The sequence below is a fragment of the Colletotrichum spaethianum genome (genome assembly GCF_022836535.1).
Source record: "Colletotrichum spaethianum MAFF 239500 DNA, contig32, whole genome shotgun sequence".
NCBI classification, from domain to species: domain Eukaryota; kingdom Fungi; phylum Ascomycota; class Sordariomycetes; order Glomerellales; family Glomerellaceae; genus Colletotrichum; species Colletotrichum spaethianum.
The window spans coordinates 239521-261609 of NW_026054802.1; the positions used below are offsets into that span (position 1 = coordinate 239521).

General features: G+C 50.0%; 7 protein-coding genes across 7 annotated transcripts; 3 read left to right on the forward strand and 4 right to left on the reverse strand.

Annotated features, from left to right (window-relative positions):
- Positions 1 to 1445: 1445 nt before the first annotated feature.
- Positions 1446 to 2448, forward strand: ColSpa_09998 (uncharacterized protein; the record flags this gene model as incomplete). The annotated part of the gene is made up of 2 exons (XM_049276210.1): positions 1446 to 1751; positions 1816 to 2448. 2 exons carry the CDS (start codon positions 1446 to 1448, stop codon positions 2446 to 2448), a joined length of 939 nt encoding a protein of 312 aa, XP_049132167.1.
- A 662-nt stretch (positions 2449 to 3110) lies between these two features.
- Positions 3111 to 4484, reverse strand: ColSpa_09999 (endo-1,4-beta-xylanase 1; the record flags this gene model as incomplete). Its single annotated transcript, XM_049276211.1, has 1 exon — positions 3111 to 4484. The coding sequence occupies one exon, from the start codon at positions 4482 to 4484 to the stop codon at positions 3111 to 3113; it is 1374 nt and encodes a 457-aa protein (XP_049132168.1).
- A 1396-nt stretch (positions 4485 to 5880) lies between these two features.
- On the reverse strand, positions 5881 to 6705 carry ColSpa_10000 (uncharacterized protein; the record flags this gene model as incomplete). The annotated part of the gene is made up of 3 exons (XM_049276212.1): positions 5881 to 6168; positions 6228 to 6401; positions 6457 to 6705. The coding sequence occupies 3 exons, from the start codon at positions 6703 to 6705 to the stop codon at positions 5881 to 5883; spliced, it is 711 nt and encodes a 236-aa protein (XP_049132169.1).
- Positions 6706 to 15408: 8703 nt separating this feature from the next.
- ColSpa_10001 (uncharacterized protein) lies at positions 15409 to 15897 on the reverse strand (the record flags this gene model as incomplete). Its single annotated transcript, XM_049276213.1, has 1 exon — positions 15409 to 15897. One exon carries the CDS (start codon positions 15895 to 15897, stop codon positions 15409 to 15411), a length of 489 nt encoding a protein of 162 aa, XP_049132170.1.
- Positions 15898 to 16459: 562 nt separating this feature from the next.
- ColSpa_10002 (aurofusarin cluster transcription factor aurR2) lies at positions 16460 to 17092 on the reverse strand (the record flags this gene model as incomplete). Its single annotated transcript, XM_049276214.1, has 3 exons — positions 16460 to 16492; positions 16513 to 16974; positions 17072 to 17092. 3 exons carry the CDS (start codon positions 17090 to 17092, stop codon positions 16460 to 16462), a joined length of 516 nt encoding a protein of 171 aa, XP_049132171.1.
- Positions 17093 to 18970: 1878 nt separating this feature from the next.
- ColSpa_10003 (uncharacterized protein) lies at positions 18971 to 20014 on the forward strand (the record flags this gene model as incomplete). The annotated part of the gene is made up of 2 exons (XM_049276215.1): positions 18971 to 19749; positions 19807 to 20014. 2 exons carry the CDS (start codon positions 18971 to 18973, stop codon positions 20012 to 20014), a joined length of 987 nt encoding a protein of 328 aa, XP_049132172.1.
- Positions 20015 to 21041: 1027 nt separating this feature from the next.
- On the forward strand, positions 21042 to 21938 carry ColSpa_10004 (dTDP-D-glucose 4,6-dehydratase; the record flags this gene model as incomplete). The annotated part of the gene is made up of 1 exon (XM_049276216.1): positions 21042 to 21938. The coding sequence occupies one exon, from the start codon at positions 21042 to 21044 to the stop codon at positions 21936 to 21938; it is 897 nt and encodes a 298-aa protein (XP_049132173.1).
- Between the last annotated feature and the right edge of the window lie 151 nt (positions 21939 to 22089).

Here is a 22089-nt window from a genome sequence, read left to right on the forward strand (position 1 = left end):
CAACGCGGCATCGGCCCCAGGATCCAGACTCCGCTTCGCAAGGCGAGAATTATGAATTCGAATTCCAAGAAGATATTCTGTCGTTCAAGTATCCTGTGCCGCGCTGGTATCGCTTTGAAGAATGTCTCAAGAACAATTCATTGGTGAGACAGTGCAGAGTCTCTAATCTTGCAGGTACAACAAAGAAATAATTTCATGTGGTCGACCAGCAGTGTTCGTCGTCGTCCTCATAATGCGTTTTAATCATGAGAGAAGAGTAAGAATCTGCAGATTTCATGGATAAACACATTTACCAAGACTCGAGAGATTTAATCTATCTCGCCTTAGAAACCCCAACCCAAGATTTGGCTCATGTGGTACAGACCAAAAGTGCCAGGGAGGAGCGCAGGAGCAGCTTATCCCTTGGAAGACTGGATCAGCGTGGCGTCAGATGTGTAAGCTGACAAAAGGTACAACCTTTAGGTCGCGAAAAAACGGGTCAAAAGTAAGTCAAGTAGGCTCGAGTGGACTGCCAAGTTAAGTAATGTGGCTCCTTTTCCTTACTTTGATCTTTTCATTGATCAGCACTAGACACTAATACCAATCAAGTGCGACATTGTCCCGGTTGCCGAAAATGACACCGGATCCTCTCGGTTGGTAAGTTGTTGCTGACTCACGGATACATGCGGTTCAATGGGCCCTTTTCCGATATTTTTGGTCATACATCTGGAGAAATGAAGCATTTCAAGATCGTAATTGAGATCGTGGCAATCTGATCTTGTGCAAAGAAATGAAAAAATCCCCATGGACCGCAGACCGGGTTGACCTACACACGAGGAATCAGGCGGACCAGAGTGCCATCCCGCCCATCACCCGCACCATAAGTGTCAGCTTCTCGCCTCCATCTCGGACACAGCCGTTCCAATGCTCGGTATCGATTCTGCATATCGATTGCCTGTTGGTGCGGTCTCTGGATGGTCAGCTTCTGTACTTTGGTGTGGGCCATCCAATGTGACCAGGATCTGCGTTCTGCATCCAACGGTTGGTCTGACCACTACGAGGGTCAATTACAAGACAACTGCAACTGGCCTTCCTATTTCAGCTATTTTGGGGGCTGCGCTGGCTGCATGTTGGAACTGACTATCACAGTGCAGGCATTTTTTCCATGCACGTAAGACTGAGCCCCTCCACCACGCCGCAGTAAGAGGATCGAGGGCTTGAAATGAGGAGACAGAGGGGACACAGAGAGTGCATTGGCTACGTTGCACGCGGGTAAGGCTTGTTTGCTGTAGGTTTTTCATAGAGAGAAGTAAATCCCCATCCTGTCTGCCTGAGTATTTTCTTTTCTTCTTCCATTTTCTTTTCCTCTTGCGGTCTCCATCTGGATCTATCGTCTATCCCAATCGCTGGACGTAGAGCGCAAGCTTGGTTCGAGTGATCCAATCCCACCAGATTTTGTTGACACAATGTTGGTGTCGCTCCTGGCAGTGGGCGTGGGCCTCACCGCCCGCGTTCTTGCGCAAGAAGCTTCGTGTTACGCGCCGAATGGCGAACTTGCCAACAATGAAACGTATGTCCCATGCAACAAGCTCGGGATCAACCAGGCCGGTGTCTTCTCGAGTTGTTGCGCTCTGGACGGCCCGCCCGAGCAACGAGACATCTGCTCATCTTCCGGCTTGTGTATCAACCGCCAGGGCCAGCCGCAACGAGGTTTCTGCACGGATAAGACATGGAAAAGCAAGGCTTGCAACCACGTCTGCACAGATATCGAGGTACTGTCGCACCACCATCACAATAATCTCGTCGGCGATGCAGGCTAATCAGTGAAAACGGTAGACTGGCGGCAATCCTAGCAACATCAGCTTCATGACCGCCTGCAACGACGGCACAGCAAAGTATTGTTGCGGAAAATCGAACACTACCTGTTGTGGAACGGATGCTGCGTTTTCCATCTCGACACAAGAATCCGTATGCACAGCGAATTCAACAAGCTCCGATAATACCGCGGCTGAAGCATCTTCCCCGTTCAAGGGGGCCACCATTGGCCTCGCCGTCGTCACCGGTGTTACACTTCTGGCAGGACTTCTATCGACAATATGGCTCTGGAATCAGAACAAAAAGCTCAAAAAGGAACTGGCCGAGAAGGCAGAAATGGCAAGTCAGCCGATGGAGCCGCAGTTCACTGGGGCCACGAGCTCGTACGCCGGAACCTCGCCGCCGCAGACCTACAAACCACATTACGGCACTTCCCCGCCACCACCCATGTCGCCAAACTCGGAATACCATCAAGGAAACATTCACAGATACTCGGAATTAGATGCGTCGGTCGCTGTAGCAAGGAGCGAGATGGGTTCCCCGTCTCCGTATGACCAACAGCAGCAGGGCCGCGATTCACCAGCGCCTGGTCATGGCCACGGCCATGAAAGCTATAGTAGCCCGATGCAATCGCCAAACTTGCCGCAATCATGAAGACACAAACTAGATATTGGCGGTATTGGATTGGAGGAATCGAACTGGTCATGGGCGCGTTGTAGGTTGGCACGAAGAGCGCCAACTAGACTGTTGGTAGAATAGAAAACCACGAACCATGCGCTCCTCATCATTCTGTGGATGATGCAATGCTCTCTCGTGATGGTAAAATGCTACGTGATGTAGAAACTTGAAAAATCACTTGTCGACGTGTCGCTACTGTTCAATTCAGAAGCAATAAAAGGCAAGTAATTGGGTTTTCGGATGGACCCTGTTTTGGCGTCAAGGAAACGCCAACTGCCGATAACTGGAGGCTTTCGACAGCTACGAGCTCAGGTTTTGACATCACCTTCCTAGAAGATGCGAAATGTCAATATAGTCACACGTTGAATCTACCCATCTCAATCCCCAGGGTTTTGATTATGGAGGCGGCTTCGGGGGTCTGCGATGCCTTATCCACCAATTGCTCGGGGTTGATCTTGAAGCCTGCATCACAGTGGCATTACAGGCAAGAGAGAGATCGCTGGTATGGGAATTTACAATATGTTCTTATCGGCTGAAAGTATGTACATAAAATTCTTCTTTATCTCATCGGGACGCTATCCGGAGCAGTCCCGCTAGCATCTCGACGTTCTCCTCTCGAATGCCACCTCGCCTAAGACTCAAATACACTGGCTGTAGTAGTCATTTTGCTTCTCGCAGGTAAGGCCAGTCTGGCAGGTAGTAGCCCCGGTGAATCCAATGCCACCACATTGAGCCCAGCGAGCGGCACCGCCGGTTGCAGCGGCAGCGGGAGCGCTGGCCGCAGTCTCAGCCTTTTCACCACCGGTGCACTTGCTCTTCACACTGGTAACCAGAGTTGAGGCAGGGGCTGGAGCAGCAGCAGGGACTGAAGCCTCAGGAGTCGTCTCAGGCGCAACGGGAGCAGAGCTTGAGGGTGTAGGCTTGACGGCGGCAGCGGATGTCGTGGCGGCAGCGACCGGAGCGGATGTAGCAGGAGCAGCGCCACCAGTACCGGCGGCAGCGAGAAGGCTCGAGATACTAGTGAATGCCGGCTTGGGCTTGAGGTCCTTATCCCAAGGAAGGGCCTCACCGGAGCCAGGGAAGACGGAAGGGATCCAAGAGTACTTGTCAGTGTAGTCCCAGATGGTGACACCAACACACTCTTTGATGTCCAAGCAGGCACCAACAACGCTGACGTAGTCGTTGGCCTGCTTCTCCTGGGCAGCAGCGTCGGCGGGGATGGACGAGTGGCGAATGTCGAGCTCGGTGTAAGCGACCTCGGTGACACCGGCGTCGACGAAAGACTGGAGGACGGCGCTCAGAGCAGAGCGAGAGCCGGCGCTGCCGACGATAAGGTGGGCCTGGAGACCGACACCGTCGATGCGGGCACCGGAGGCTTTGATGTTCTTGATAATATTGAGTACCTCCTTCTGCTTGCCACCGGCGAGCTCAATGTTGTAGTCATTGTAGTAGAGCTTGGCGTCGGCGTCGGCGGCGGCGGCGGCCTTGAAGGCGATAGGGATGTAGTCGGTGCCGAGGACCTTGTGGAAGACGCTGTCGCGGTAGGTACCGTCCTCGTTGAGGGCCTCGTTAACGACGTCCCACGCGTAGCACTGGCCCTTGTAGTGGCCGGCGACGTTGGAAATGTGCGTCTCGATTATGGAGGTCAACTGGTCCTTGGTCCATGTGCCAGAAGAGACCCAGCTAGGAAGCTGGGAGTACCAAACTAGGGTGTGGCAGCGGATGAGCTGGCTGTTGCCCTGGGCGAACTTGGTAATCTCATCGCCCTTGGTGTAGGAGAAGGAGCCTTGGCTAGGCTCTGTAAACTGCCACTTCTGGCCGTTGCCGGGGGTGATCTGGCCGAACATCTTGTTGTCCTTGAGGATAGCGACGTAGGCAGTGTCGGTGAGTTCTGAGTTGTCGGTCGCTGCACCAAAGTACTTCTTACCGGCCGCGATGGCCAGCTCATTCAGGTTGGCGCTGACGCCGGGAAGGGCGAGCAGGCCAGCTGCGGTGAGGGCGGAGAAACGCATCTTGACGGTTGAGTAGAAAGGAGTGACTGGTCGAAAGAGAGATGTGAAAAAATGAACGTAGAATGTTACGTCAAGGTAACAGGAAACGAATGGAGGTATATGGCGAACGACGATGTTGGAAAGATCAGAGGCTAGACACTGGGAACACTGGTGGGGGTTGGTGGTCGTTTATCAACGTTTTCCCCTGAACGAACTTCCGTTCCTTTCGTTCCTCCCAAGTTCCCACCCTCTTTCGCTTCCGTTCCACCTCAATCTACTCAAGATTCAAAGCTTGGCTTAGAGAGGCCGACGATCCGGTAGACTACCCGGTAGCCTACCGCCCCTGTAGCGGGGGGGGGGCATAGAATTGGCTGTAGTGCCTGGCTTCTTCGGTCGAAGCCATGAAAGGGGCCAGGAAACCAGAGGATCTCCCGTTCTGCTATGGGGATCCCGCCGGCTTGCAAGGATGGTGCTGGCGCACGGCGCGCGCAGGTGTGCACGTGTAGTGTAGAGGGAGATCCACATGGGCCTCACCTGAAGGCCACAGAACCGCTTTCCACTCACCACTGAGAGAAATAAGACGGCAAACACCTGGCGTATGCATGTCACGTTGTGTCATCTGAGGAAATGCAGCCTAAACGGTGTCCCCGCTCTGCCCCTGAATTTCTGGTGCCTCGGGATATCCACATTTAACCCGTTGCGGTGGGTTTTCCCTTCTTCCTTTTGCTCTTGGGCATGACACGCAGGGTGTAGTTTGTGCAATTTATCTATCCGAAACGCGCCATGTTTGCATTTCAAGCATATGATTTTATCCACGACCAAACTTAGCCTAAATATGGAACAATTGCTGGCAACTCATTGTGCAAAACAATTCTAGTATACAAGCATGTCCGATGACATTAACACCACAAATGTTGACTAAAAATTTCACGGATATGCTTGGAATACATGTGCAACATCCACGATCGCAATGTGTTCGCGTAACACTAATTACTAGCAATCCTCAAGACCCGAACAGTCATACATTATTGGTGATGAGACGCATTCAACTTTTGATCAAGCTAATGCTTATCAGTAGCAAAACTGAATTGCAGACAGGTGTTGGAAGTGTTGTACCATCTCATTATTAGTTATGCTATTGAAAATAATCTTGTTGCTGAATGTTGTTGAATAGTCATCCAAAGAACATCCATAAAAGAGCGTAGTCCCTCTGCATTCCTCATCATAACTTTCCTAATACGGTCCGTAATTAGGCATTCCTTCTAATTCCGTTACATTTGCGTCGGCATTACATTGGCTCTTCTCCATCGTTAGAACTGAAATTTGTGTTTATCTCAAGCGACTCGGCGCGGAAAGTAGGTGTCTCAAGATTCCCAGAGTCAGACTAGGAGAGTGTGTTGAAAGGTACTCGTTTCTTTTAAAAGATGATATCGGGCTGGAGGCCGATGATGAGGACAGGGTTCAGCTTGACCTGGGCGTTACGGACGCGGTCAACGATAGCCAGGATGTTGGCAGTGGCACTGGCAGCAGTGTTAAGGGCGAGGGTGCTGATGGTGCCAATAGTAAGAAGGACGGTTGCGAGAGAAGCCTGAGCAGTGGCAAGGGTAGGGATCAAAAGAAGGCCATTGAGAGTAGAGGCCTGTTTCTTCAGGATGTCAAGCTGAGCGGTAATCGCCCGGGCGAGCACCTGGGCCTGGCGAACAACCTACGGTTGTATGTTAGCTATACCGTTCGCTAGTGTTGATATGTAAGGAAATAACTTACGTCTTCGGCCGCACCGCCGATGTCCGGTGTGTTGGTCGCAGGGGCTGAAGGGGTGGCAGACGGAACAGAAGGAATGGCGCCCTGGATGATGTCTGCAAGCCCAGTAACCTTCGTCACGATGTTCGCCACGTTGGTACCGACCTGACCAAGTACTTGATTGGCTTGAGCAGCGGTCTGTATATACTTAGTTATGCATTCGATGCCATGATACCGGATCGGAGCCGCTCACCGTGAGCACGTTAGTGGTAGTGGAGTTCGTAAGGAGGCTGACAAGAGCAGCAGTCTTGGCGATGTCATCGCGGAGGAGGTCAAGAGTTTGGAAAGCATTTTGCTGGGGTAGGAACTGTTTCGGGTCGAAGGTGAGTGAAGGAAGAACGATGGTGCCAGCGCTGATAGTAATCTGTCTAGGCACAGATGCGCCTTGAACTGAAGACAGTGAGAGGGCGGCAACGGCGACTGCGAAGATCTTTGACTGCATTTTGAACGTGATGTTGATGGATTGGTTCAAAGAATGAGAAGAGGAACAGATGGCGAGATGGTATTTCGAGGAGGTTCGTGTGGAGACACAATTGCCAAGAAGAAACAAGTTCTGTGATGAGCCGAGATGGTGGGTGAGCTGATGAAGAAGTAAGAGGAAGTAACTGACAAGACGGGAGGCGTCGACGCCTCTTATAGAAGAACAAGAAGCAGTCCTCCAACCCAGAATACCCACCTAATCAACGTTAAAAATGTAGCCATGCGTCTGAAAACAAGAAGGTGTCTTCTCAAGGCGGAAAGGTAAGCGCGGAGTGGCTTGCTAGGAGAGGCTTCATCCGCGAGCTAAGATCTCTATCCGAGAGTCTAGTGCTCTAAGGATGCACACACATACCTAATAGATTATTTCTCACACCTCCCCAATTCATCTTTACACCCTCGTTGTTTTTGCCTCTAGGCAGATGACGATCCAAAAGGCGTAGTCGTACGGTTTAGAGAGGTGGAAGAACTGGAGACACTCTAGAGGGGTTTTCCAACGTTGAGGTCGGAGATTTGTGTCTATCTAGACTGGCCCATGTTCCTCTGCAGACCCTCTCCGTCCTCACCATGCATCAATTGCAAGGGAAATCGTGCCGCTGGCACTACGGGTGCTTAGGTTTGATGTTTGTACCTACCTGAACAAATCGTCCAGTGAATCTCCCAACACGTCGATGCATCTTGGTCCTCCGCGAGAGAATCGCCTTCCAGCATCGAGCCGAAGTGCCTGCCAAACCTTCCTGTGACATCGGAGGCGTCCATCACATTTTCCTCATGATGACAATCATCTTCTGTGGCTGTCAACATTAGGTCCTGAACCACATATGGCACGGCTAGAAGCTGGTGTTGTTTGTAGCTGTCATAGACTAAACATGGAAGCTGTGTCACGTACATCCCATGAGGAATGAATTGACGACATAGCGGGGATCTCCCGTCACTATTCCCAGCTTATACATCTCCGTTTAAAACATCGCGGGCTGCAAAACAATCCCGCCTCCGCTTCAGCTGAGTAGGTTCAAAGGAACTTGGGACTTGTAAGACAACGCAGTCTCGGTTCACCTGGTTCACAATGATGCTGAGCGGGTGAGGCGTCCTCTCGATTCTCATTCCTTGGGATTGCCGCCCTAGACCCTCTCTCAAAAGGTCTGGAACTATGAATGCAAAGCTGGGAGCGGACAGTTTGCCAGTATCTCTCTCATCTTATTACCGCATAGGGTATTGGCGGTGGGTTTTCGGGCTAAGATGTCTCAGGGTCTCCAGGAGTTTCCCGAGCCGGTGTCTAAGACTATTTAGCTGTCCCGCGAATGAAGATGGTACAGGTTGGCCTTCCGGCCCCACAGTCAACGGGAATGACCCTTTCCAAGCTCGGGCCAGCTCAGACGTTATGGTATCCAAGAATTAGGCAATTGTGACAGATGCTTGGCCGAGGCTGGTCTCGCCTTGGCGTGCGGGCTAGTCTTCCGGAAAATATGTCAGCGGTAGCTTTCAGCGGGCCGCATTCATCTACGGCGGGGCGGTCCAGCCGGCTTCGATCATCAGATAGAGCTTGTTCAATAGAGGGTAAGCGGAGGCCCAGCCCTTTAGGGTAGGTAAATTCCGTCAATGGCACTCTCCGAGACAACGTTTGCGGCCGTATGACGCTGGGGAAACCCCCGTGTCAGTGCTGTGCTGGAAGGGTGGACGAGATGACTCATCCTCGACCGAAAACTACATTCCAATTCTCTATTCAAAACTATGCGGGCCGATCCCAAGAAATTTTGAATCTGTTGGGCCTGTATTCACGGTGATTGTGTGTCTGGAAATGTTTTGCAGCAGGTCCGCGTCTTCCTATACAAAACTTCAAATCACTTGCGATAATATGTAAGCTCTGAACACTGTCATTATTGGTGCTTTGCACTTACCTCGAGAAGCAAATTCTTACAACTTGTAGCGCATATATACATGATGTCACAGTAGATGTCGTAAAGATCGCTTTTGAAGTATCCTTCCTCAATTCGAGCTCCATGCCTAGCTGTGACGATCTTTCTCTCAAAGACAATGATAGGTTGTCTACCAAATTTTGGGAGAGAATCACCACGGTTGAAAGACGAAACACCTTCCACATCCGTACTGCTGGGTATTCATTACCACTTATTTGCCCCTGAGACATGTTTTCGGCTGACAACGTCTGCTTTCGGCTTAGCACAGCCAACCACACCTATCTCATTGGCCTATTCGCTTCACAATACTCAAATGACGTTCAACTAGCTTACCAAGGGCGAGTCAACAGCGACCAAGACACCCAAAATTGTGCAATATGGCGTTAAGCAAGCCACCAACGTTGATGTCTTTCTAACCAAATACTAAAACAATGCCCTCAACGTGGGGAAGTTGAGCTATCAGGAGAGTAACAATTCGGTTCTGGTGTCAAGAAATTTTACATAAATTCATCTCTTTAACGTAACCTCAGGATATAATTCTGATACCAGATACTTAAAGCCACTAGTTCCGAGCTGGTGATCGCTTTTTAGCCTCGGAAGCGTTGCTGACTCTAATGATGAGTATATGCAGTTTAGGCTGTATTTTATCAAGCTGTAATATGCAAGGCCAAGACAAGAAAGAGACCAGTCTGCTACGTGTGAGATGCAGGGATCAGTTTCCTATGTCATGCCTACGAAAACATGGAGAAAATCAAGTCTCAAGTTGATTTCGGACGTGTCGTGGGCAAACACCGCCTGCCGATAAATAATTACAGCGTTCGACCTCAACAAACCCAAAATGTGATTTTGTACTAATTTTCCCCCAAAGACAAGTCCGTCTTGACTTACACTAAAATCACCAAGAGTATGGACAAGAAACCGTGCGTATGTTAATGTCCTTCAATTCAAGTTTTGCATCGAAACCGCTTAGAAATTCCCGTTTTCGAATGAATCACGTCACATGCTCGGGGTTTCCCCAACCAAGTAACGTTACAGCTGCCTCTCAACTAGGATACAATCATCAGATCATCATCAAAAGGTTTCTAAACCCCGAGTTCCAGCGATGTGAAATGCAAGGAGACTTATCTAAGTCTTAAGACATTCCGCGGCTCACACCCTTCAAATTTTTAACCAGTGTAGGCTGGTGAGGCTGGGCAGAGGATCTTCTCGGCATCAAACGATGATCGTGGGCGACTACGGCACAAGAGGATACCTGTGTCCATAATTACGTCTGGAATTCATATAACCGGTCATTCTTTTTCGTGACGAAAACAACATCATCCATGTAATCACGAGGTAGGCCAAGACGGTCCTAAATGGGCAACGTCAAGAATACCCACTTTCACATCCTAGAGGGGGGTGATCGTTCGCGCACCTGAGAACGAGTAACCCGCTCCCACATTTGAGCATTAGCGTTGCCTTGAAGTGGCCGAGACTTCTCGTCCCTCACACCAATTGTTTCGTGTTTCCAGGATAAGACACTTGAGGTTGGTACAGAAGCATGAGAAACTCGGGCAGTGGTTGCGGTTGCGACGATACTGCACTATGTGATTGATGTGAAAATAATGCAGGCCTGGAAATTGTCTGTCCTAAAGACAACAGCTGCCTGGTGATGACAAATGCAGATGCTCGTATGCCTTACTTAAGATATAATACATTATACAGACGGGCTGGTAGCCAATCTTTCACCATCGTTCATGGACTGCTGCTATGTTCTTGTAGTGATCTGCTCCTCGTACAGTCCCCTACAAAATTGCTGCCACCATCTGGACTCATACGAGAACAGCGGACCATCAATTTGGGGATCAACAAATCGCGAACAAGGCTAAAGTCGGATGGGTTAAGAGCAAGTTGTACTATGATACCATGCCAAAGTTTTTTTTACCCCTGTCAGGTATCTTGTAGCTTGCAAGCAGGCAGATCTAAGCACTGGTACTTCTCACAGTTAGGTGACTGTTTAGCTAGTTGGGTTGTGATTCCTCGCTGGCTGTGGGGTCAAAGCCAAGAACTACCTGTTGTGTGTTAAAGACTTACCCATCATGCCATAGCACAGTAAATCACAAGCCACGCATTCCGGTTTCTCCGGTTGCATTTCCACCACAAGGGTAGGTGTACTTTGCAAGTTACCCGTCAGATGTCACCGGTAATTGTAGAAAGCAACGCACATACCATCTCAGCCCCTGTGTGCCGATCTTTGAAGGTTGTATTGAGGGATCGGCTGCGCGGTGGGGTGCTGAGCTTCATTTCGTAACGTCACTATCGTACCTTTAGGAATGAGAATCTTGGGTACTCGAGGCATCCCGTTACTCTCTGCAAAATTGCACAAACCCTGGCACAGACGAAAGGTATGGTCTTTCGAGTTCTCACTATGGTGTTTCTGTCACTTAAAGCTCACGACAAAATCTAGCTGTTATTATGGACCTTGGCCCAGGACTTGGCATGTCTTCTGCATGCATGATGTGGCAGAGACTGAAAGATGGCTTGGGAAAATCAGCAAAAGTATTTTCATAGCTAATGTTTCGAACTAATATCGTTATTCGTTTTGTTTTCAAGTAATTTACCACCAACACCAGGCATTTGTTACGCGTCTATTCTCCTGTTCACCCTCAGCATTGTACGTGAAAGCCATTGCCTGGCTTGATTCTAGGATTCCTAGCGTTTGGATATGTTTTGGTATCATAAGCATGATGATATCCCATTCGCACTAGACCGGCGGCACTGCCAAATATACACAGGCCGAGAAGGATTGAAGTGACACTTTACGTTGCTTTGGCATTGGCAGCCCTTGGATCATAAAAAAAGGCGTGGTTGCACACATCCAGTCCACCGTGGCCAGAATGACAGAGCCGGCATAACTTACAATCATCCGCCCCTGTGGCATGCGGCAGTAACCTCTTTGACAATCGTCAGTTGGAACGGAAGTCGGGTTTTGAAGAAAAAACTCACAGATTCTCGTTCCAGAGAGCGGGTATTGGAGAAACAGCTGACAAACATGATGACCATGCAGATAGACGCGTTAATTCCAAGTACTGCCGTGTTTCCCAGATAATTTAGGAGTGAAGTCCGGTTGAGCTCAGTCGACGAATCATGATAACCATGGCAAGCTTCGTCAAAACCGAGGTGGCGAAATAAATAACTTCGAAATAGAATACATCCCTTTGTTTCTAACTTGATAGTAGATGACCGTTCCCTCAGGAAACTGAGCATCATGAGCACCAGGTCTCCAGTATGTTCCGAGAGTGAGAAATGCCACCGAAGGCCAAAGAGGAACCTGTAGAAGTTAATAAAATCGTCAGGCTGCAATTTAAGACTGGCAATAAATCGGTATACCCATCCAGCGAAAGCGAACGTGTCGTCCCATCTCCAAGCTCGTTCCGATCCGGACAGCTTGAGCCTTACGTAGATGCGAATGGCAATCACGATGATTGACAGGGCAGACAAAATGTATGCTATGACCTGGATAGCTCTTGAAGATTTCCCGAATGAAACTTGTGGAAGGCCATGAGCAATTTCCCAGATGCGCTCACAGTCTGTGCTTCTAACAGCTTAAGACTCCATACCGGAACGCGTGAACCGTTTGCGTAGGACAGGGGGGCAGGAACACTGGAAACCGCTTATCAACGAGGGATGTGAGGCAAAGTGATGCACGTGAAACTCTTCAAAAATGGCCTGAGAACTTTTGGGGAGTAGAAAACTTAAGTATTGTACGAGAGCAACACATCAGCTTACTACAATTACCTGGCATACTAAGGACTCATTATGTCACCTGGACTCGTCCAAGCATTTCTTACAGGAAGGCGAACCAACGAAACCATAAATCAAAAGGAGCCACACTCCATCTTGAAGAGCCTTCGGCAGGGTGGAGTGGAACGCTGCTTATAAGAGGAACTGTTGGTTCGCGTTTGATTTGAGAGTCCACAGTCCTCGGCCCTGAGTTTTGGCTGGCCAGTCATATCCACCTACCTCAGTGGAGAACTCTAGAGACCCCTTGCCACCGTCGTATTGAGCCAAAATATCTACTGAGAGGTCAATGAAAGGCCAACAAAGATCTCCGCTCCCTTTTGCAGTGATAACCAACAGGCGACGGCAGGCAATTGAGTTCTGCTGTTTCCATTCATGGATTTGCAAGGCGATCATCTTGCCAGAATCAAGAAGGACCTTTTCCGTCGACTCGGTATAATGACTTCCACACCTTTTTATTACTTTGCCGTCAGGAAGGTTATTCACAACGATCCAGGGACAGTTAGTATCTACATCAATTTACCCCTGCACACAGTTGACGTTTCACTCAATATGGATAGAGAACCCTGTAAGGAATGGAGCATTCTTCATGAACATGCAGCTGGCAGAGCCGGGGTCTCAAAACGTCCAACAGTCTGCTATCTATCAAAGGCTGCATTGGGGCTTGCTCCATGGCCACGTTCTAGTGCATTGGGCCCCATTTCGCCAGAACTTACTTTATGGATGCAGTGTTCTATTTCGGGGATCTTTGATTTCTCCTTCTTCAATCTCGTTCTATCCATCATTACACACAACGCTTCTCAAGTATTGTGCCGCAAAGCTGAGAATGTTTGGGCTATTTTCAGGCCAATCGAAAGTGCCAAAACACGTCCCGACCGACCGCGTTGTTCCCGTTGGTTTTTTTGACGACACCATAATCTTCAGAACGTTCGTTTTGTACACGTTGCTCGTATTTGACGATGTCCTGGATGCGCAGAGGCTTCGCAACTCTCTTGAAAGCGTAGTCAGCCGCCCTGGTTGGACCAAACTAGGAGCCAGGCTTAGACGGAACGTAAGAAACACTTGCACGCAATCTTCAGGACTTGTCCTTTAATTACGGTCTGAACAGGATCGTGGGGAACTCGAACACCACATTCCGGAAGCGTTCTCTCCAGAACGTCCAGCTATCGGATTCGACCACGTCAACTTCAGTGACTTGGCGGTGGAGGACCATCCATCTGGTTCAAAAATCCCTCATCCACCGTCTGACGGCAGACCTGCAGTTGTGGGAAACCCTAACGACTTACTCGACCTTGTCTATGGCCCTGGCATCCCAACTAAGCTAAACGATTATCTTAACGAAGACCGACCAGAACTTGGCCTCCGAGTTATATCATTCAAAAACTCAACAGTTATCGTGCTACACTGGATGCACCTGACTTTTGACGCCGTCGCTAAGAAATCTCTCTTAGAGGCCTGGACATTTGCTTTGCAGGGCAAAGACGAAGAGATCCTGAAGCCTCTTGCCCCCGATGATTACGCCTTGGAGAACGCTGGCAAAAGCCCGACTGAGCCCCATGTTCTTGCCAATCAGCGCCTGTCTATGCCTGGTATTATCTCTTGGCTTGCTCAAAATGTTTACGGCCTCGCGGTCTGTAGCAAAGAAAATCGTACGGTCTGCATGCCTGCGGCATATCTAAAAAGGCTTAAAGATAAGGCTTTAGCTGAACTTGAGATCGTAACTGAGGAGGCAACAAACGAAACCCCATTTTTGAGTGACGGTGACGTTCTCGTTGCGTGGGCTACACGCTTGGCGATGTCAAACCTTCCAAAAGACACTGAGAGACTGGTGAGTGACACACCCTAAGTAACACGTGCGTTAGTTAACAGACCTCTTTCGTAAGGTTGCTGTTCAGCAGGCCTACGAATGGCGACCTGTGTTGAAGGATGTGATACCACCCAACAGACCGTTCCTCAGCAACTGTGTTGGCTTCTTAGTCACCCTCATGCCCGCAAAAGATGTCCTCCAGAAACCACTAAGCCACTTAGCGTCTCAAGTTCGTCGGTCGATCAAAGAGCAAGGCTCTCGTGAGCAGGTTGAAGCCTACGCCTCGCTCGTGCGACAGGACCCAAAAAACAGGGCACCGCCGTTTTTCGGTGCGAGCTCTATGCAATTGATTGCGTTCTCTAATTGGACAAAAGCGAACGTATTTGGATTCGATTTATCGGCTGCTGCCATACAGCCGAGAGATAATACTCCTTTGGTGCCGTCCTTTGTGCAAAGTTTTCAGGGGCCGTACAACTTCACTGATGGAATTACTATTGTGGGTAAAGATGCAAAGGGTAACTACTGGCTGTCAGGCAACAGGGTTCAGGGACTCTGGGGCATGATGGAGAAAGCTATGGCGATGGGGGGAACCTGATAAGTACGATTACCTTCTGCATATCGGAAATGATAGAACAGTGTACGCTTCAGGAGCACGACTGTCATTCCTGTTATGTCGTATTTCGTGGCTTCCGGGAGATCAAGTGCTTTGCGGCCGCTTTGAGGGACCAATAGGTCTACGTTCGTGGGTTATTCATTATCTCTCAACTTCCCAATCACACAGTAAATGTGGAACATCCCAAGCCACTTAGGATCATTCCGATATTGACAACAGTCTGTGGAGGTGCCTCCAAGCTACTGATCTCGTTTCTATTTCCCTTAAGGCACGCTGCCACCAGCATATCGAAACATTTCTCTGTCATGTAACCCAGTTGTGACTCTTTATGCTTCAGACGGTTTACCTGTGCCACAGACATGGTTTTCTGCTCTACTTTGGCACGAGACCATAACACGATCTCTTGCTAGTGTCATGTATAATGCAGCGTGACACTGGTCAAGTACGTCCACTACGAGTGATATCAAACGTGTTTATAGCGAATACTTGTGTACACCACGGTGAATACATATCCAATGTTGGCCACAAACAACCATGTTTTTTTTTCTTGGACTAGAAGATACCCAACGCTTCAGCCTTGATTACCATAACCTCATCCCGCAGTCTGCTCAGAAAAGGCGGTTCTGGCAGCACTACCTGGCTCAGCGAGAAGTGCATAATGCGCTTTTCCCACGCGGCAAGAAGCAAGTTACCTAGAGTCATGTTCTCCTTGTCTTTCAATTCCCAAAGCTCCTCGTGGAGAGCATACGTCTCCTCTATTACCGACCAGACCCTGTCAGCCATAGACCCGGAGATGCGATTCTGCAGCTGAGCGCCCAGATAGTAGAACGCCTGCATCTTGAAATCGATGTCTGCGTACCAGGCAAAGCGGTGGCCAGCCGCTTTCCTTGCACGGAGCGCCTCCTCGTTCGCCGCAAGGCTTATGCGGAAGAAGTTGTCGTCTGGACCGAGTACTTCGGTTCCCCACTCGGATGCCTCCTCCATCGGTGTAACAACGAGTTCGATCATCCTCGACAGCGCCTCTCGACCGCATTGTGCCATGGCATGTAACGGGTTAGCAAGAGGGTCGGGGCAGAGTCTTCTTTCCAGTGGACAAAGAACCCTATTGACATCTTCCGAAAATGTTTGAAGCACATTGATCGTCCCCGAGCACTCCGTCGAGGTACTGCCGTATGGATGAGATGGCGACGGCATTTGATCCCACAACAAATCGTCAATCGATAATAGCTGAGGCTTCGCCAACACTTGCTTCTTAGCTTCGTAAGTCACTATGCAAAATGACATGTCAGTTGGGCCGTTGTTAGGTTGAGGTTCCATAGCCATGTTAGGGCTCAGGTCTGCGTCGTTGACATTGAGGGGAATGCGAGTATTCTGACGAGTTGGCAGCAAATGTGAGCCGGTCCCAAAAGCCCCGCCCGATCTTGTTTCCAGAATAACAATTTGCCACCAAAGACGCCGCCGCATCTCACACTCGAACACCGAAAGGCCAGCATGCGATCCGTCCAGGTGTAGGCCAAGTCGATAGGCGATATTAACCACAACGCCATTCAGAACCCATGGGTCGCACGAGCCATATCGAGTCTGCTGGAATAACTGATTGGATTTAGCACTTGAGTATCCTTGTAGTTTGACGGAACTGGCTTGTGAGGGACTTACCGAGTACAACGTCAGGCTCCTGAGTACTTCCAAGTTGAGGTTTTTCAGGTAGTTCTTTTCAGTAAGAGCCAACTTGAATCCGAGGGTGAAGTCATCAATAGCATCACTCTTGCTTTGACCCAACATATCCCAGTATTCTTGTCGCGATAAAGACCCGGAAGCTGTCAGAAATATAGAGAAGAGAAGAGCCACTGTATCCAACGGAACATTGGTGAAATCGTTCATAGCATCAACGATGCGCATCCGAAACGTCGGCACGTGGATGACTTTTGTGACGGGATCCACGCGTTCGAGAAACACTCTCCAGAGAACTTCAATCGCGGGTATTGGCGGAACACAGGCTAACAACTGAGCCGTGAAAGGTATACCGGCATCAGAGCTTTGTCGTCCCTTGTCGGGGACCTCCACAGCCGGCAGCCATGCTGCCTGATCGAACTCAACATCTATCAGGGCACGTATTGTCTGTAACTGTGCTTTTGTAAGAGTCGTAAGCGTCTTTAAGCTCTTCAAGATGATGCTTATCGTCATGAGTATCGTGGTGCTAGTGAGAGTGACTTACGTCATCAAATACAACAGCCATCGCTTTGCTGTCGCGGAATTCAAGACCGCCATTCCAAGTTTGAACAAGCGTGCCTTTAGGTCGTTGTATCTGAGGCCGCGCGGTCGCAATAGACTGTTGAATATCTTCAAGCCCACCAGAAAACTCCGTCTGGTATTTAAGGCTAGAGGGTAGATCTTGGTCGTTGCCTTGCTGGGGAGGAACAACGTACTGCCGCAGGAGCGACTCAACACGAGCAATCTTGTCGTAGAGCTCGTGGTGATTGCGCCGCCTTGGCCTTCGATGTGGCCCAGGAGGGGGCTGCAGGCATTCATGCTCAAGCTAGAAGAAGCGTTAGCGGCGGGAAGCACGCGGGACTCCTCGAACGGGTAAACACACCGTTATGCAGGACAAGCAAGGGTACTTTCGGTCACACTTTATTTTCCGCCGCCGGCACTCGACACACGCGGGCCTGCGCGCTAGATTCCTTTCGCTCGGCATGGCGTCTACGGCCTGGCTGACGGCTGAAACCGAGTCTTGAGCTTGCGGGGTTTCCATACTCAGCATTCGCGATGAAGCCAAAGTGGAAGGAAAGGACGAAAGTTGCGGGCGACGAGTCGGGGACGGGCAACGATGAGCCTGCCGTATTCCGGAGGCTGTTGGCAAGGTGAAGGGGGGGCTGTGAGATCGTGACGGGATATGGAGATTCTAAAGGCTGAGGCGTATTTTGTGGGCCTGATTGGTGCCTAGCCGTGTTCGGGTGTCATCTTCCCTTGCCAAGAGCGGCACGGCACGATAATGGATGCATCCTAATGTGGGATTGTGTCTTCTCAAACTCTCTCTATTCGTCAACGCTCTAGCCGTTTGTATCTAAGATGTTGGAGTCTAGCGACGTCGAATGGGAGTCGCAGCCCAAAGTGTGCTAAGCCGGGGCCGGAAATTTTTAAGAGTCCGAAAGTTTTTGCCAAGAGTAGTTTAATGAAGCACGATTCCTATGAACAGCAGGCAGCTGGGGTAGCTCATGTAAGGGAGAGGCGTGCCTCGAGCGTTGCAAACTGACAACTGATCTGAGCAGCCTGTGTCTGGGCTTGATGAAACACGCACCTGACGTGATTGGTTGGCGTGGTAAGCCACCGTGATATACCCCCTCTTTACAGCATTGCCGCCCCCTTTTCCAGGCCTGTCGCCTAGGGAAATCCTCTATTCAGGAGTCCAGCGAACGGTCAAGTGTTTACTTGAATCGCGGCGATGGAGTTTGGCTGTGCAGTTCTTCTGATACATTTGTTTCATGAGGGTGTGCTATGAAGAGTCGGTCGATCTGATACTAAAAGCCTCTACACTACCGCGTCTCGTCTTTGGCCAACGCCGATCATCTGTTGGATCATCTGCTGCGGCTTCTCAATCCTGCATTTTGCGGTCCCTAGTACAGCTGAGATTCGTGACCCAGACGGCGCTAAACTGCACGCGGGAAATATTATTTGCCCAAAATCCCTTGCCAAGCGTGGCTTCGCTGTTCTGACCGCGTCATCTTTGTCGAGGAGCCATGGACGACGCCTCACCATTCAACCTCGCGTTGCCCCGTCGAGCTATTGACAGACGTCACATCCTGGAACATTTGGAACCTATAATGTTGAAGACGCAGGAGGAGTCAAAGATTATTTGTCTGAGATGTCCTATATCGGCACCCAACCTCACTTTTATGTACTTGGCTTGTTGTCTTTGATACGAGGTTGGTTTTTGCTCAGTTCTTAAATACAACCGGTTCCGTCAGCACACCAATTCATTTACTACCACCGTAGCTAACCCTTGTGCCGTTCACATCTCATCCCCTCTTCCGTACCCAGATATTCGCCTGATATACGTCACATCAGGTACACTGCTATCTCCGAAATTCTCAAGCCGCTCAGCACGCACACAACCATGGCAACCAACGATAGCTTCGTCCCGACTTACGACACTTGTGATGAGGTCACTGATCAGTGTCCTATCGAGTTTACAGTCTATGGGACCTATCTGTCAAAGCCTGCTGCAACGTTTTTCGGTATCGCATTCGGAGCTTGCCTAGTGTTTCAGCTGTACTTTGGAATGCGGTCCCGAACGTGGTCTTTCATAATCTGGCTCGGCATCGGCACCATCTTCGAGGTGCTCGGATACTGGGCGCGAACGAAACTCGCCGACAACCCTTGGGACTTGAATGCCTTCGCCCAACAGTACCTTACACTTCTCCTCGCTCCCACTCTGATCGCGGCTGCTATTTCTGTCACCTTCAAACACATCGTCATCTGGTATGGTGAACAGTGGTCGGTACTCCGCCCATCGCTCTATCCTTGGGTTTTCGTGGGAACAGATTTCCTCTCAATCATTATCCAGGTTGCTGGTGGCGCCATCACAGCAGCCAAGGCTTCCGGATCAAGCGACGAGACGATGTCGAAGATTGGCGAGAAACTCGTCATTGGAGGCGTGGCTTTCCAAGTCGCCAACATGGTCTGCTGCGGGTGTCTCATGTTGGTTTACGTCGCGAGACGAAAGTCGGCGCTCTCAGCCGGCGCACGCCCACGTGACGAGACTTATTTGATGGAACGCGACGCTCAACCCATGTCCCGAGCCGCAGCATCTGATGGAGAGGCCAGACGTGTGCGCGCATTTGTGTATGCCCTTGCCGTGGCATACATTGCAATCGTGATTCGTTGTGGTTATCGGTAAGTTCGAAACTGCCCACTTGAGAATGATGTTCACTGACATCTCCGTGCTACAAGAATCGCGGAGAACATTCCTGCTATTACCTTGGAAGTCTTGCGTAATGAACCTTTGTTTCTGGGCCTCGATAGCACGATGATGCTCGTTGCTATCGGTACCGTCACCATCTTCCATCCTTACATTTACTTCCCTTTCTTGAAAGAGTCCAAGCACATGAAGAAGAGAAGCAAGAACCATGGAGATTACCGAATGCAGGACATGTCATGATGGTGTATGCATGGCCACAACCCAGGCAACAGATGCCTATAATGTAACTTTTCAGCATTTTTAGACTTCTTTCTTCTTTCACTGTAAATAAATAGCGGTGTAGTTTGAAAACCAAGAAAAGAATACGAGAGGAAGCGAAGTTCCCGAGCCCTGGTGTCTCCTGGCTGATTGCAAAACCGTCGGGAGACGAGGTGATACTTGTGTCACAATTAGCGTTGCTACCAAAATGGCATCGCATCACCAGATAAGGGCCAGCAATGCAACATCAAATCCAATAGGAGATTCGTGCTGCTCATAACTTTGGTTAAGAACTACACGGCATAATATTAGAGCTGTATGGGCTAGGTTAGAGTGTTGCACGGGCAGGGAGAATAACGTCTGCAAGGGACTACAGCCGCGTCTTGATAGCTTAGATGCTTCTGGCCAATCAAATGACTAACAGATTACCCACCCATTAGTGAGTGCAGTGATCGGTTTCCGGGCGGAAAAGCTTGGACCATGCCCGGATCGATGGTCCGTGCAGGACGACCCCTACTTCATTCCTATACCTCACAACGCTTTATCTTGAACTGTCACTTGGTGTGTTATTGTCACGTCACCCTATCGCAAAAGGCACGCAGTGTCTCACTCCTGTCAAGAAGGATTGGCTTCAAGCCCGCCAGATATACGATGAGTATGGGTGGGAAAGACCTACTATATAGAAGGTTCGCCTCATCAGTCAGGCAATGGAGAGAGCAGACTTCCGCATACTTATTATCTCATAACTACCTCCGACTTTGCTGACAGGGGCGCTTCAGTCTACCTGCAGCTTAGCATTGACGCTTGTGGAGTATATTCGTTTTTATCCTGTGGCCTGGTTCTGCTAGCTCAACCTTGAGGACCGTTGTATGAACTAGTAACCAACTCGACCGCCATAATACCCGTCAACCACTTAAAAACACGCCATCCATCCGAGTCACACCCCGTACCAAGAAAAGTCGCCATAGCAAAGACTTTTTCCGGAATCGGGCCAAAGAAAGCAGTCAGCATGGGCAAGCGCGTCATTTTCACTGGAGGTTCAGGTGTCATTGGCCCCCACGTCATTCAGGAGCTCCTGCGGTACGGCCACGATGTGATCAATCTTGACATCGTCCCGCTCGACAACCCCTTCGTCCATACGATGAAATGCGACGTGACCGACTCTGGACAGGTCTACAGCGCTCTTCATACGCAGCTTCATCTGACTCAGCCTCTGGAGAAGGCGTCGGTTCCTGACGCGATCATTCATTTCGCCGGCTACGCCCGACCACTGCTGGCACCCGACAACGAGGTTTTCAAGACCAACGTTGTCAGCATCCACAACGTTGTCGAGGCAGCATGCAAGCTTGGCATCAAGAAGATCATCCTGGCAAGCAGCATCTGCGTCTACGGCGTCACATTTGCCGAGGGACGTCGTGCGTTCACTTCGTTCCCTATAGACGAAACCACTGAATGCAACCCAACTGATCCGTACGCCCTATCGAAACTTATTGGTGAAACCGTAGCCAAGAGCTACGCCAGTCGGTTTGGCGTCGACATCTACTGCCTTCGCATCGGTGCCATCATCGAGCCGGATCAGTATCCCAAGAGCTTCGGGAGCTATCTTGAGCATCCAGAGTCCTGGGACGTCCACGGCTGGTCATACACCGATCTCAGGGACCTTGGCCAGATGTGCCACTTATGCCTCTCGTTCGACGGCCTGGGCTGGCAAGTCTACAATGCCACCAACAACGAGATGACAAACAATGAGAAGACGACAGAGTTCCTGGGGCGGGTGAGTCCCTCAACACCCTTCAGCCGAGAGATGGGAGAGCACGAAGCTCCCATATCGAATTCGAAGATCCAAAGGATGTTGGGATTCAAAGAAGAACACCCTTGGAGGAGACATGTCCTTGCCCCGAAATGAGACAGTGGGACGAGAGAGGCACGCAGCTCAGTAAAGGCATCAGATTAGGAAATTGAGATTTTCCGTCATGTGTCCTACGCCACATGGAGTTGACGTAATCAACTCACAGTCATCTCATCTTCATCTCGTCCGTAATAATTACATGTAGTGA